This window comes from Charadrius vociferus, unplaced genomic scaffold, assembly GCF_000708025.1.
Source record: "Charadrius vociferus isolate BGI_N301 unplaced genomic scaffold, ASM70802v2 scaffold103, whole genome shotgun sequence".
In the NCBI taxonomy this organism is placed as follows: domain Eukaryota; kingdom Metazoa; phylum Chordata; class Aves; order Charadriiformes; family Charadriidae; genus Charadrius; species Charadrius vociferus.
The window spans coordinates 1,628,891-1,644,374 of NW_009648061.1; the positions used below are offsets into that span (position 1 = coordinate 1,628,891).

At 39.2% G+C, this 15,484-nt stretch overlaps 1 protein-coding gene across 1 annotated transcript in view; it reads right to left on the reverse strand.

The window, feature by feature from the left end:
• Nucleotides 1–15,484, reverse strand: part of TRIO (trio Rho guanine nucleotide exchange factor) — a 182,907-nt gene that overhangs the window by 33,474 nt on the left and 133,949 nt on the right. Inside the window, exon 34 of the mRNA XM_009883743.1 lies at nucleotides 918–1,210. Within this exon, the coding sequence (XP_009882045.1) occupies nucleotides 918–1,210 (293 nt within the window). The remainder of the gene's footprint in view (nucleotides 1–917; nucleotides 1,211–15,484) is intronic.

Sequence of the window (15,484 nt, forward strand, 5' to 3'; positions counted from 1 at the left end):
TGCTGTACAACTTCACTGATGTTCCAAGCTTGAAGCAAAATACGTCAGGAGTAAGAAAAAAAAAAAAAAAAGCACTAAACAATTAATTGCGCATCCGAGACCATTTTTCTGTATGTTAAGTACCAAAACCGCTAGTCAGATTCAAGCCTGGTAAAAGGGAATAACTATACATCATGCAACTGGCTGTGCCCTTACAAGCAGTAAGATGCCATTTGTTTCAGCCTGAACCATAGGTTTGTAACGGAAGAGAATTTGGCTCTGTCTGCACCTAACTGGAGGCAGGTTTTGCTCAGACATGAATTCCAGGCTTAGAAGGACAGGCATATGTTTGTGGGAGGAAGGGAAACCTTCTGTAGATGTCCTTAGTGGCAAAATCTGGAATAGTTCACAATTTCCTTGCCTCCAATGAAAACTGCCATGTTTATTATTTGACTGATGGTAACTACCTTTGAATGTGAAGGGCCAGTAATTTTTCTGCGCTTTATCTCTTGCTCAAGGTGTAAATACAGCTTGAAGCAGTTAAGCAGCTCTCCCTATATTTTCCCTGATCCATCAGCACAAAAAGGAAAGGAAATACAAAATGAGCTGATTATTCCCAAAACATGAAGCACCTTTACTCACAAAACTGCTTTCCTAAGTGGGGTAAGAGAGCAAAGCCAAAGAACAACTTTTTACCCTCCTATTTCTCTTTTTCAACCAGCAATCCTTCTCTGCAGAGCTTTACTCACACTCTCAATGCAGAAGAGCACAAACTGTGCCTGGCAAGGCACTTATTCAGAGTACAGCAGTCATCAAGAATGACATGCCACTTTGCTCAACTGCTGGACAGTCAACCAAGGAGACAACCTTCACCCAACACCACTTAGTTCTTTGAAAAACATAAAAACAAGTCTCAGGAAGCTGCCCTGAACACTTACCTCTTCAACAGTTTCATCTTGTGGGGTTGCTGCACTATCATCAGAGTCCTTCTGAGAGCCCGCATCGGCACTTTTACGAACCTCTCTACTCTTCTTATGCTTGTGGGCCAGTTTTTTGACATGCCCGTCTGCTTTTCCACTGCTAAGACGCCTCACGGGACTGGTAAGCCATTTTCTCAAAGTGTTTCCGGGGCGCTTGGGGCCCGGGGAGCTCTGTGCACCAATCATGTGGGGCTGAAGTGATGTTACCGAAGCGGGAGGACTGGCATCGTTGCTGGAGACCGAAAGGGAATCTGAAAAAAGAACGAGGGGAGCATTTTAAAGCTGAAGCACTGGTAACTGAGAAACGAGGCAAATGACATGTAATAATAGATATCAGATTGGATTTATGGATGAATCAACCAAATTATTTTGAAGTAACCTGGCCTTTAATGAGACTGCAACTATCAGTGTTGATGCTGCACGGGGCCACCCACACATAAGCACTATTTATATGCTCACAACAGTCAAGCTTCATTAAGTTGCTGCCGCCTCAATTATAATTCATACTTACCATTGCTGATACTTATTTGATAGTGGATTTTACTTTCCATATGTCACCTAACTTTATGGAAGAATATGCTTATTTTGTCTTTTAATGTATACTGCTTTAAGCATGGACACGGAGATTAAAGATAGTTGTCTCAATGAGATAAGTAAATTATTTTTCAAACACCAAATTTTATTACAAATGCTTCAAGTGACTTTCATTATTCATTTATTTCCCCTACCCTTGGGAAGGGGGGGAAGAAGAATCCAGAAAACAGCTAAATGTCTGTCTTTTGCTTAAATCTTCTCCGAGTTTTTGGCTGCTGTTTTGTTTGTTTTTTAAAAAGGCACAGAACATCAACGTTTAAAAGCCCATTTACTCAAATCTCAGGATTGGCAGTATTTCTCAGCACAACAATGCCTGAAGTTCTGTAGTCAAACAAAGGATACGTTTTTCTGAAGCCATAGTTATACGTGCATGAGGGCAATAGTACTTTCCCACTGAGGCTCCTGTCACTTGAACTGGACTGTATGCTTATGATAAACACCCGCTGGTTAGATACTGCAAGACTACATTCCTTTTTTTCCCCATCCAGCATAACGCTTTTCCCTACAGCGATTCTCTTTTCCTAAAAACATACTTCTTTTTGGACACATTCTCGTAACACCACTCCTATGAATATTATCTACCACTAGGGTATTAACAACTCTCCTAGGTTGTCAAATATCCTCCCCCCCCGCCCCCGTGTGTGTGCACTTCTGTAGATAGATAGTTTACATAAGGATGACATAAATAATGTTTTGTTGAATGTTTCTACTGCTGGGAATTAAATGCAGTGCTTGTGTTCCTTCTTGAAGCTTGACACAGATGTTCAGGTCACCTCTTCTGGCAGCTTTTCCGTAAGAGGCACATTGCCAGTCTGACCAGAGGTAGTTTGAATTTTGTAGAATAAGGTGGTCACACTGATGTAGCAATACACTTCATTGTAAACAGCCAAATGCCTTGGATCTACACACAAGTATGTGAGCCGGCCCTGTTTCCATAGAGTATTAATTATGCAAATTAAGGCTTTGAAGTGAGATGGGGAAAAAGACACAAAATGTGAATATAATAAGTTAGGACTTTTTCCTTTGCTGTTCAAGCTGTTCCAAAAAGGGCATCCTTTCCTTGGAATCCAAAATTGTGATCAGACTGTTTGTCAAGATTTTTCTGTATTCTAATAAAACCCAAATGGCACGTGACCAGTAAGATACATCAGCTCTGATGCCAAGAACTCCTGTAGCTTACACTGTACGAACACATATATAATAATTGCTATTAACCACCACTTTCATCATGTTTTCATCAAACAGAAGATAAACAAACTTCATGAAGCATTTCAGTCCAACAAGCTAGTTGCTAACAGTTTAAAGCAAGTCCCTCAGAATCAGGGTTTATCTACAGAATTATCTTCTAGCCACAGCTGTAGCTGTGCTGCATACAGGTAAGTAGACTTCCTACTATCTCATCAACCTGGTTTCAAGGTTTTAAGTAATGGGTACTACCAAAAAGCAGATGCAGAGTGACACTAGTCAGCTTTGTCTCTAAATCTGGGGTTAGCAATGCTACAGAATTACCACATTATTTTCTTGTTGAAGTAGGAAACATACAATTAATTACAATAGTTTTCAACCTGCAATCTGAGTATCTCCTGGATTACTGCTTTAGGGTCGTCAGCACATACGTTAGAAAAGCAAACCTACTAGCCATCGGCATCCACATCACGACAGATTTTTTTGCTTTATTAATAAAAAGAAGCGGTCTGCTTATTAAAAAAATTCCAAACACAACTTCTAACCATCTGCAAGCTCTCCACAGGAATCCAAACAATCTCCTGATAAACCTCTGTAAGAAATTAGTTTACTTCTCTTTCACCAAACTCAACTTTACCTTTATTCTATCATGCATCTTTTAATTTTTATCAGATACCTTGTTTCAGAAATCACAGCAATCACTGCCCGATGGATATATCAATAAATAACCTTCTGCCACTCTTCTAGTGGAACACAGAAGAGGAGAAAACAGGGCTGATGTAAATAAGTTCCTAAAAGCATAAACTAAATACTTTGTTTTCAAGACTCCCAAGCTTGAAGATGTTACAATCACTCAGCCAAGTTTTTCTTTCATTTGTATATACTTTTTTGTCATACAAGTTCCTTCCATACAAATAAGATAGAGCACATTCACTTGTTTATATATATATAAAAAAAGGCAATTAAGCATTCGCAGAAGTTCACCATGTACTGTTTTGTATTTTTGTATCCGTTTCATTTCTTTCCTTTACAATTACTCCTTTCTAAGAAAAAGGCAGTGTGGTGGTGCAGTAACTGATTGCATAAGATTTACTTTTACATAAACATGCCTATCCCTAAGCATGTAACATGCTTGCAGTTAATAAACCCATTTTTCTTTTTATAAAACCTCTGCTCCACCTCCTTAAATTCTCACCCACACTTTTGACAGTCAACACTTACCAACTACGAAATTTGTTGTAAAACTGAACAGTACAATGCAGAGCCCCTGAAACTGAGGGAGACGAGTATTTTTGTCTGACTGAACTTTTGCGGTACCACTCCTACACTGAACCCAAGTCAGCCAAGAGTTTGTGGGCAGGAGGGAAGAGAGCAGGAAGAAATACATACACTCTGCTCAAGTGGAGAGGATCTAAGAGACAAAACAATGTTAGCCAGACATGTTTCGCAGCACATACTTTAGCCATATCCTCCCACACAGCATTAGTTTTCATTTGGCATGCAGCATGTAACTGCTTCTCATCTTCTCTTCTGCATGATTTAATATGAAGTACTTATTGAAGTATTATTAGGGCTTGAGGGAATCATAAAAGTGGACAAAGTGTAAGTAGTACACCAAAATGATAGCACTGTTCTACTTTGTCCTTTAAAGCGTGAAAGCAAAGGGGGAGAAGGAAAAGCTTAAAATGAATAAAAATACTGCATTGCCATAAACACTTCAGCTTATATATAAAATTTTAATAAAAGGGTGTTAAAAAAAAAAAGAAAATTAAGAGAGGTTTAAAATCACCAGTGTTAACCTGAACAGAATACCAACCCACTAGAGATCAGACCTGATTTTTTTGTCCCTCCTTAAATTTGCAGAAAACATCCCTACAACCTCGTAAGTCAATGTTAATACTCACTACAAATATTCCACACCAGCATTTTCCCAGTGGGACCCTTCACCATCCATTTTCCCATCCCATCCTAGCTGATAGGGGTCCAGATTCTCCAATTCTTACTCCCATCCGCTTCCTGGGGAGACCAGTTACAATACTAAAGCTCAGCCATAAAAAAACCTATGTGCTCAAGTTCATGTATTTAAGTAGATGCATTGCCATACCCAGACATTAGGGAATATTGATATCCAATACAGTCATTTTCAAGAGCACAGAAAGACCTTTCACCTTCGCTATGAGAACTGCCACACGGGTGTGTCTCATTTCCTCCTGCCCCATCACTATATACTACTTCTATCTATATAATTAGGAATACAGATTTGGTTTGATTGATTACCGTGCTTGGGAATGTTTTCACTAAATTGGCTTTGTTTCCTTTATGACTACATTGCAAATTGTTTTTCTAGGGTTGCTCAAGAATAATTTATCGCTAAAAACATGCGAAGAGGAAAAAGGAGTATTCAAAATTAAACCAAGAACAACATGGACTTTTAAAACCAAAACAGATGGAATAAATTTGGGGTATGCTAACTCCAACTGTGTTTCTAGTACAGTAACTTTCTAGCGAGTGTCAGATTCCCTTTTAGAAAAAGATAAATGCAACAGATGGCCATCCTGGAGAGAAAAAAAAAATAACGCACATATAACCATCACACACAGCAACACCAATCCAACAAGAAACCATCAAATTTAATAAAATCACTATTTGTACAAGTAGAGACTGCTTTGTAATTCAATAAAGTATTTTAAAAAAAACCCTAATGGATGGGGTTTGTTTTATAATTCATAGCCGCAATAAGAAAAGAAGGCATTTAACTGCCATTTCTCTCAAAGTAAAACCCACATATGTTGCTCTGGTGGTGAGGTCAGAGAGTTCAGTGAGAGTCCACAAATACATTTTTGAAGCAACAGAAAAAGGGCGGGCAGCATGGGCTCTGACCCCCTCAAACTAGAAGATAAAGTTACCTCCAACGAACAGGCAAATTTTTGAAACTAGAAGGGAAATGGGAATTCTCATTCTAGTCCCAGCTTTCTTAACACTAGAAACATGCACATCTGTGATTAATAAACTGGGTTTTTTTTTCTCCCCTAGAAAATAAATCAGCCATGTTAAGCTAGTTGATGACTCAAAAGACTCTGCTTCATATTAACTATTTCCATATTGCTGTTTTTAGCATTTTAGTATTTGCAAAGAGAGCAAGGGGCTACAAAAACCTGACTTCCTAACCTAGGGAATCAAACCGAGCCTGTTTGATGCCTGTTCTGCACCTCTAATCCCAAAATGCTGCAAAACTAAAAATAAAAACATTTCACCGCCTCTGAACTATGAAACAGGGATGGGGCAAGGTGTGAAAAATGGAGCGAAGCAACCCTAATAACCCCAACTGGCATGTCAAACTGCCACTGCAGACCTGCCATCCACCACAGACTTTAAGGACCAGAGTGCCCACAAAACCTGTCACACAGAGCAATTAACCAGCTGATCAGTAAGATTTGATGCAGTTACATGAGAAATATTTGGGGATGAGAGCTGCTTGTTGGTTGAAACCACAGAGAGCATGATCTACACTGATGCACTTGTAAGTTTAATATGTAAACTGGAAACAGGTTGAGTTCAGTCATCTCCCAAGCCCATATCTACCTACAAACACACATAGCCCAATCTGAGCTAAGTCAATGTACCATCAGAGGAAACAAAAATAGTTTACAAGCGCCTAATGACAAAAGCCTATAAACCCCCGCCTGCATACACAGTCATCATTTGTTATGAGATGGGGAAAGCTTGGGGGAAAAAAAAAAAAAAAAAAAAAAGAGTGCAAGGTTTATTTTATTTGTGGACACAGACACACAGTTTTTGCCTGGGAACTACTTTTGAAGTAACAGGCTATCAATCTGCCATGTACAAGACCATTCAGATACTTTTGTATGTGTCAGGAATTTTATTTCTCTCCTGCTAGGTATCCTCTTTAGACTGCCCTCACTATGTATTTTTTGTAAACCAATACTGGACTATACATCAAAAGGCATTAGATGTGTTTCAACTTTAACAAGCCACCGTTAAAGACAATGCAGCTTGAGCTTTATCAGACTTGCAAACGGGGAATTTCCACCATACCCTTTGGGGAGCATGAGTTTCACTTATGATCTAGAGACAGTGCAATAATTTTCATTAAACTAGTTTCTTCAAAAAATTTCACGAAATGCAGAAAGCTAGTACTCAACACATAAAGGAAAACCCTTCAATCACACTTGTGTTTGGAGTAGAATGCACACTCATTCTTCATCTCTGGTCAGCAAACCTTTCCTGCCTTTTATTTCAAGTTATGCACTATGCTGAAACATGATTTGTAATATTTTCGGTGTGTGAACAGACAATGAGTTCAACTCCTTACTACATCTTCCCTGATTAATGACTTACCTGTATTAATTTTGACTGACACAGACACTAGGCCAGAGCACTTGGATTTAAAGGTATTCAATAATTAAGTCTTCCAAGTCATCAAAAACCGATTATGTTAGTATCAGATAGACTGGAATTCTAAGCTTGAGGCTAGATACTCTTCAGCTTCTCTTAATGAGATACTAAGCTGCCCCACAAGCATGTTGGCAATTAAAAAACAAACCACTCCTCCCAAGACAGACACTGTCATCTTAACTTCTGAAGGTCTTCATGAAATTGAGGAAAGTCATCCAACAGACATATTTGCAACAGCGCTACAGAAAAGAACGAAGAAAATCTCTGATTAAGGGCAAAAAGAACATACTGTTCACTTGAGTCGCAAAATTAGTGGCATATGCCTACAGGGTTTAATACATTTATGTTATTACTGTTTTATAATTATTTTTCTTTTTAATATCCTCTCCTGCCTTCCTACCCTGTAAATGTAAAATCAAGGTTTCGCATTTAAAGTTTTAAATAATTTCACACGCGTTATAGCTTGTACAGAGAGCTGTGAACACATCAACTGCTATCTAGGAGCTGAACGCCAACAAAATTTAGATGGAAAAAAAAAAATATCTCTCCCCCCGCTTTTTTTTTTTTTTTAAGCAGGAAGAAGGTATGATACTGTGCCAGAAAAAACTTTCCCAGGTTAACAGAAGTAGTTCTGTTTGTGCTCCCTGGAATTCAGACCACAGGGGTACAAAACCCCAAACCTACATCTTGTGTATTACTACAAGCACAAGGCAACATTACAGAAGGGAAGAGTGGACTTTGCAAAGAATGAAACGTCCCACAATAAGCTGCAATTCTCTCCTATTTCTGGAGACAACTATACCCTGTGTCACAAGTAGGAAGTATTAAAAGTTACTCACACTGCTGAAGTTTAGTTTCCCAATTTGTGAAAACCACCAGCTTTTAACAGATTAAAACTCAGCTTCCCTGTACGCAGCTTATATTATAACAGGCAACACCTTGATCTCAGCTCCACTCTTTTGACCACCTGTTTGCTCAGATTTGAAGACAGGTACATCCACGTGCCTGGCAGGACATGCCAAGGACAGATTTATGTCACTTAGCACTGTTTTTCAGTCAAGTTGTCACTCTATGCCAGTGCACTGAGCCACTCTCTCTAACCTCTCTACAGATCAAAGCACGTGCCCTGATGATTTTAATACAATTATCTCCTGCTAGAAGGGGTGGTGGTGGTGTAGTTCTACTAACCACTAATTGCACAGGGGCTTGCATGCTTTTGCATAAGCGCTAATGAACAGAAGCCCATGTTCTAATTTTCAGGCAAAGTTTTCTCCTTGTCTTGCACTATCTCCACATGTCTCTTTGGACCAGCTGGGGCCATCAGTTGGTTAGTCACCTCTTGCTCTTCACCTGTGCTTCCTGATACATGGTATCATTTTACATCACCATGAAAGAGCACATAACATTGTTTGCTCTGCAGAGATATAGCAGGTAAGATTTTCATGGACAGATTTAAGTTACACACATTTAAATCCCTCATAGGGGCCGACACATACCATGTAATTAAGAATATTAAGGTGACACTCTTCTTTCATTAAGTAGTTGTGAAAATTCTTCAGTGCAAACAAAGAAAGAAAATAAGAGAAATACTGCTTTTCTATATTAGAAAGCAAGTTTTCCCACAGCACCAATGTAATTTCCCTGTTTGCCTTTAAATACAGTAGCTTTCAAGATCAATTTGTTACTGAGACGTTTCACAAAGTCTCAGCTACATGCCTCATTTTCAAAGTGTGGGTGTTTTGGAGCTTTACTACAGAGTCATGTATATTTTAAAGAGTCTTATTTATATGCGATTTTTGCCAGATGCCTAGCATCAGCAATATCCAACTACTTTAGGATGACCGAAGCAGAAGATCAGATGAAGGCATGGCTCATCCACTCCTCCCTCCAGAAGAACGGATGCAAGAGGAGCGGTGAATGCCAGGAACGACTGTGTTCCAGCCCCAGGGCCATTGCCGCCTCGCTAGGCTGAGTTGGAGAAGAGCTGCCCATAACCCCTCGCCTCTCGCCTGCTCACTGCTACTGCTGCTGCTCCTTAGTTTAAGATCTCAGCACAAGAAGCTGGTTGAGGGCACAACACAGCTCCTGAAGCCGTGGGAGCTGGCAGCATCAGCTTCCTTCCAACTGCTCCAAGTTACAGCACTCACTGCCTTTAACAAAACCAAGCAGCTAGCTGGTGGGGAGAAGCGAGGTCTGAGCCAAAGAAGGAAAAGGGTGAAGGCAGAAGCTTTGGGCCCCCGCCTCGTAGGCAGCGCTGGCACTTAAGACACTAGACAGAGAGTTTTGCTGACTGTTGACAAGCTATTTGTCTCATGCATGCTGTGTGCAACCTACTTTTGAAGAGCCATGCTGCGTGAGGTTAGCAGCAAAGATGCAGCTCTGCTCTCGGTGGAGAGCTGTACGTCACATACTACAAATGGGAACCACTATTGACACAAGATTTGTGATAAGCAGTTTCAGATTTTAATTGCAACTGCACAATCCACTTTCACTCCTCTGCTACTGAGCTGCAGGGTTTTATTATCTGCTACTTAAACTTTTGCTGCAAAATGACTTTTCCCTAAGAAATGGATAAAAATAAACGCCAGTCCTAGGAAGACAGCTCTGAAGCAGCGCAGCAGCCTATCTGACACCCTTTGTGCATCAGTCCCGAAGAGGAAGATATGAACAGATATGAAACAAAAACGTTTCAACATACATAACAGAACAGCCAACCAAAGGGAAAAGAAGATGCATTCAGCGAGTCCTCGGCTCTACTGAAAGCAGAGAAAGACGTGGGGGAAGGGAGAGAGAGAAGCAAGTCTGCAGGAGCTGCATTAGGGAGAATCACGATCACAGACCTTATTTAAAGCAACACATTTCATGCTTCCCTGTGCAAAAGCTCAGCAATGTAGAGCATCCCAATGGAAGGAATTTATCCCCTGCAGATTTTAAAACATCTTCCACTACTCCAACAAAAAGGCTGCATATGAACTAGGTTATTGCAAGCAAGTTGGAGCAAGTCTGATCTCAAAAGGAAATAGGGGATGCATAGTTCTAGTGATGCACTTTTGAAATTGAGAATATACACATGGATAGGGAGGAAATTAGCTTCCACTACCCTTATGTAAGTGATAAAAACAAACTTCACAATTATGAAGACAAAAACCAATCATACATAAAGTCAGCATAAAATGCTAAGCCAACATTATTATGTTTTTTCTTTTGTCCAGAAGTTTGAAAAAAATTAAGCAAGTACAACCTCTGCCATGTAGTTACAAATGAGCGGTCTCCAGGAGAAGATGAAAGTGAATATATTTTATTCTCTCGTTTCCAAATGCCTTAAAAATTTCCAACACATGAGAAAACCTCCAAATATTCTCTAGTAAAACTGAGAGAATACATGACAAGAGTCAATAAACATGCTTTGAAACACGAAGAGTAGACACTAATAAAAATCGCTAAGCATATCTCCAAGGGTATTAGTAAAGTTCATAAAGACACAGTACACAGTGCTAGCATCAAGCTACAATAACAAATGATACAAAATAAACAATGACTTTATCAAATTTTATTTGTTTAAAAACCCCAAGTTATTAGACTACTTGTATTAAAAAAATATTTGTTTCCTCTTCTCTTCACCTACTGCAGTTACATGTTAACCTAAATACACATACTAATCCAACAGCAATTTTAAGAGTCTTTTTTCCTTTTCCCCCATCCTCTTGATTCAAAGCAGAAGAGTTCATTAGAACAACTGGCGATTGTTTGGAGCCACAGCTTTAGCAACAGCTGTACAAACACATCAATCTCAAGTTCGGAACTCTGCCATATGCTTAATAATAATACACTCATATCATTTAGCTTTGGGGTGATACAATAACTTTGGTCATTTTCTCTTTCCAAATATTATACTGCTGCAGCCCTCAAAAAATAAATTGAGAAAGTAATTAAAGGAATTGGGAGGGAAGACAGAACGGCTAAAACAGCGACAAAAATTGGTCTTCCAAAATTCCTATATAAAAAAGATGTTTCCTTCCTATCCGACTGATTGATAGCAGTAATTGTGATAGAAACTACTCGCACTAACATTGCTTTGCAGCGTAAAATGTTGAATTTTTCAGTGCACACACTACCTGGAGTATTAATGAGCAGAGTCAGGCCCTTGCAGCCACGCCACTGCTATCGGCCTCCACACTGCATAACTACATGACTGTAGGTGATGACAGACAACTTCCTCCGCATTCAGTCCCACCTCAATAACTGCATTATCAAGAGCAGTCTTAGATTACAGTGACTGGAAAGCGAACTGGTTTTAAACTTTTTGTCTTCAGATGGACATGTAACCTGAGCAGTGCAATGAGAGCACACATGATTTTAATAAAGGTCAGTCACGCTGGAAATGTAAATTTTTTTTATTTTTTTTAAACAGACTCACAGTCAAGGTTGACTAGCAGATAGCTATTGAAAGTCATAATGGCAAACTTCTGCACAGATGCCTTCTCAGGAAGAAGTATTTTAAGGGATTAGGAAAGGGGAAGATACTCCCCCACAACTTTGTCAATCAATAAAGACTGAGTTAAAGGGAAAAGAGCTCCTTGGTATAGATATATTTAAAAAAACCAAACCCTGTAAATTAATGGAAGAGGTGACATTTTATCTCAATGCGCAATTAAAATACACTGAATACTAAAAATTGAATCCATCATTGCCATGTTCGTTAACTTGATTACAGTCTCTTCAGGAATAACATATGCAGTACTGAATTTTTTTTGGCACGATCACATACACAAAAAAGCTACATTTTACCTCGCAACTTCTCTGTTGGTTTTATTTCCTTCAATTATTCCCAATAAAGGCTCAGGAGGAAGGTGATGTTGTGAACTGCCTTGCCCACCCAGTCATCTAAATCTCAATTCCCTGAATCATTCCTCAGCTCCCATCCATCTAATATTACCTAAGTGGCCACAGGAAAATCATGTGATAGGATCACGGCAGAGCTGTCCAAAACTGGTTTGGAAGTAGGAATCAAAAGAAAACAAAAAGGGAAAGAAAAAGAGCTAATGCACTTCTTTTGAAAAGCAATAAACTAGAATTCTTATCACTTGCTTTGATTAGACACAAAGGTGGGGGAAGGAGGGGGAAAATTGGTATCAATAATGTCTACACAATAATACTGTTACAGGAAATCATCTTTTTTAAGTTATAGACTCAACCATGAGCCTAAATTTAGGGGAAAAAAGTTCTGTGGAGGAAACAAGATACAGAATTTAATTAGCTTCTATTTCTTTTTCTATTGAAAAAACATTTCTTCTTTTCATCAAGTCCCTAGCACCTCATACCGTGCATCTAGACAGTGGATCTCGGACGAAGCTCTTTTCTTAGAGCAAACTACCCCATGTAGTTGGATATGTTGGGTTTTTCTTTCAACCACTCATTCAAGAAGTTTGACTGGAGGTGTCCAATCCCACGCTCAAATGCAAGGAAACAAAAAAAATAAAATAAGTGGTTTAATAAACATACTTTACTCTTCTCTGTGAGGAAAACCGATCCTTACAGGGACAGGATTGTTACACTACCAATGTTGTCTTTTCAAAGTAATAAGGAATACACTTACATCACCCAAATTCTGTTGTTCTTATTACCTCTGCTAACGGACAGTTAGCGCAAGCGTTGATGAGCAAATTCAATGGATTGTTGCAGCTGTGTGTAGCCACAATCAAAGGCAGATTATGAACACATTGTTCATTACTAGTCTCCCAACAAGCACCTAGAGGCAACTTTCATTATGTAAGGTGATAGCTCATTCTTATGCTGTTGCCTCACTGAAGTAATTTGTCTAAAATAGAGGTATAGCATAGCAAGAGGCAAATTAAATTGAAATACAAGCTGAGGCAGTTCTGCTTTGCTCAGTTTAAGCCCATCCATTCAATGCAGACTCTTGACTGTGATACAAAACTGTATGCATCAGATGTTTAGTTACAGGTATGCTCCGAGAGATGCGACAAGACGGTAAAGAGGCAGCCATATTCTTCCTGGTAGGTAATCAAACTTCACCCTTCTTTTCAAAGTTTTATCAATAATCCTTCTGGTCTCTCTCTCTAGGAAGCCTTCTTGGTACTGACTACTCGTTTTCCCATCATCTTTTCTGAGGTTAAATCTGCAAGTTCTTCACTGCTTAATGTTTTGAATGTATTTCACTAGTGATATACAGGAATACAGTCATCTTAGCAAAATCCGAAAATGCTTATATGAAAGTGATTTTTTTCTTATTACAGAAATGGAATCACAAATCCTTATTAGGTGAAGTTTGCATTATAAACCTAACAACATTTCCTTCAGGAAAAGCATACATTTTCCTTTTACGCCTTTCAAAAGGTTTTAAAACTAGGAGCTGAGTAGCTGGTTTGAGATGGAGCTGGGAATAACAGACCCATTTTAAATGGCTCCGTTTTCATGCAGTACTTATACAAGGTCAGAGCAGAAAGCACTGGAGTGCAGGGAGCAGAGTTCCACGGATTGGAGGCAGAAGGCTGCCTGGGGTTAACTCCATACACACATCTGATCTGCGCTGCTGCTCAGTCTTGGCTTATTTCACAAAGCAGGTAACCCACCTGACAGCTACATGAATGAAAATACGGCATTTTCAAGTGACAGAAAAGATATATCTGAATTATGGGAAAGAAAAATTAGAAGTAGTTCAGATGTAACGATAGATAACTGTGGATCTAACCGGCTCGCTCAGAGCAAAAAAACCTAAGCCTCAAATCTTCAGGTTCACGACTAGGGATGGCAGTTATGAAAGGACATCAGTATCTCTCTTGCATAAGCTCCTACACCTGAAAACTTTGGGTTTTTTGGGGGGAGAGGGGGCAGGAGGGAAGGGTATAGCATTTTGTGCTGGATCAATTCCCTGGTCTGGCTGCCAGCATGATTGGTAGTGTTGATGCAAGAGAAGCAGCTGGATGCCACGTGCAAGCACAGGGTAAATAAGGTGGCAATACCTGAAACATAGTTCAGTTTTTACTAACCAAGAAACAGCACCTTCAGCTAACTCTCTTGCAAGTCCTGCAGCCTAAGGATTCAAAAAAGCCATGCTGCAAGAACAGCGAGGAAGGACACACAGGTCAGGATAGTAGTACCTTTGCATATGTAACTATATAGCTGATACATGAGCTCAGTTTCAGGAGGATTTTTGTTGCATGCTCTTGGTGGAGACGGAAAAGCACACACAGCATATACTTAACAGCTTCCATCTGTATTTTAAAAGAATAGACTTTCAAAGTGTAGAGGTGGATCTATGCCAAGAATTACACCAACCCATTAGTAATACTGGACTCTCCCACTGCATCCTCTGAGTCCAGTCCTCAGAGACCTCTTATCCTCTCTTGGACACCATTTGCTAACAATTACTTTATAGTAAAAGCATCCTGTTTTATGGATGAATTATTTCTGAGGCTTGATATAGCATAAAATGTTATGAAAGGGGAAAAAAGAAAGCTAGTTTGATTCATATACATTCTTTTAAGCAATCTATTGCACATATAATAAATGTATTTCTTCAAAGCCAAATGAGAACACTCTCTATTCCTACAATCACCTTTCCACCTCCAAACCAGCCCCCAGATGGTTAATAACTTCGGGATAAATTTTGGTTTTGTAGATTTATATCCTGGATTTCATCCATGAGATTTGCCTCTCAAATTTCCCAAGTGAAATATAGACTCACATGATCCACTTAGGGTCTGAAACACATACATCCTATTGTTTCTTCTAGCTCATGAGGTAACAAAAAAAAGATGTTATTATTTCCAATATTCAGTTCCAGGCAAACTACTCAACACTCTCTCCAGCCAGATAACCATAAACAACTTTGATATTTATCCACACTTGTCTGAAATGCAGAGCATTTATAAGTTACAGGAATGGGTGGAATTACCATGAGAATTGGTTTCCTCCTACCATCACCACTGCTTTCTCCAACTGATGTCAGATAAAGGCCAAAATACAATACTTATTTACTAATTTCAGTAGTTTCTTGCCAATTCATTACTCAAAGCCCTATTCTCTTTCTCCCCTAAATTTTTCCTCCTTCAGACTTTGTGAGCAAGTGGGGACAAAACTCAGACCATTTAATTAAACAGGAATACATAATTATTAATTACGCATGTACGTACTCTAACATTTTAATGAAGAATAAACCAAACTTTTAAAGGTCTTAAAAATTCTTTAAGCGAAGACAACCTCAGTTAAAGTCTTCTATGAATAAACCCATGCACTAGAATACATCCTGAATATTCACCTAAATCACAAATTGCCAGTTTGCAGTGGCCAGAAATACTACAGATACA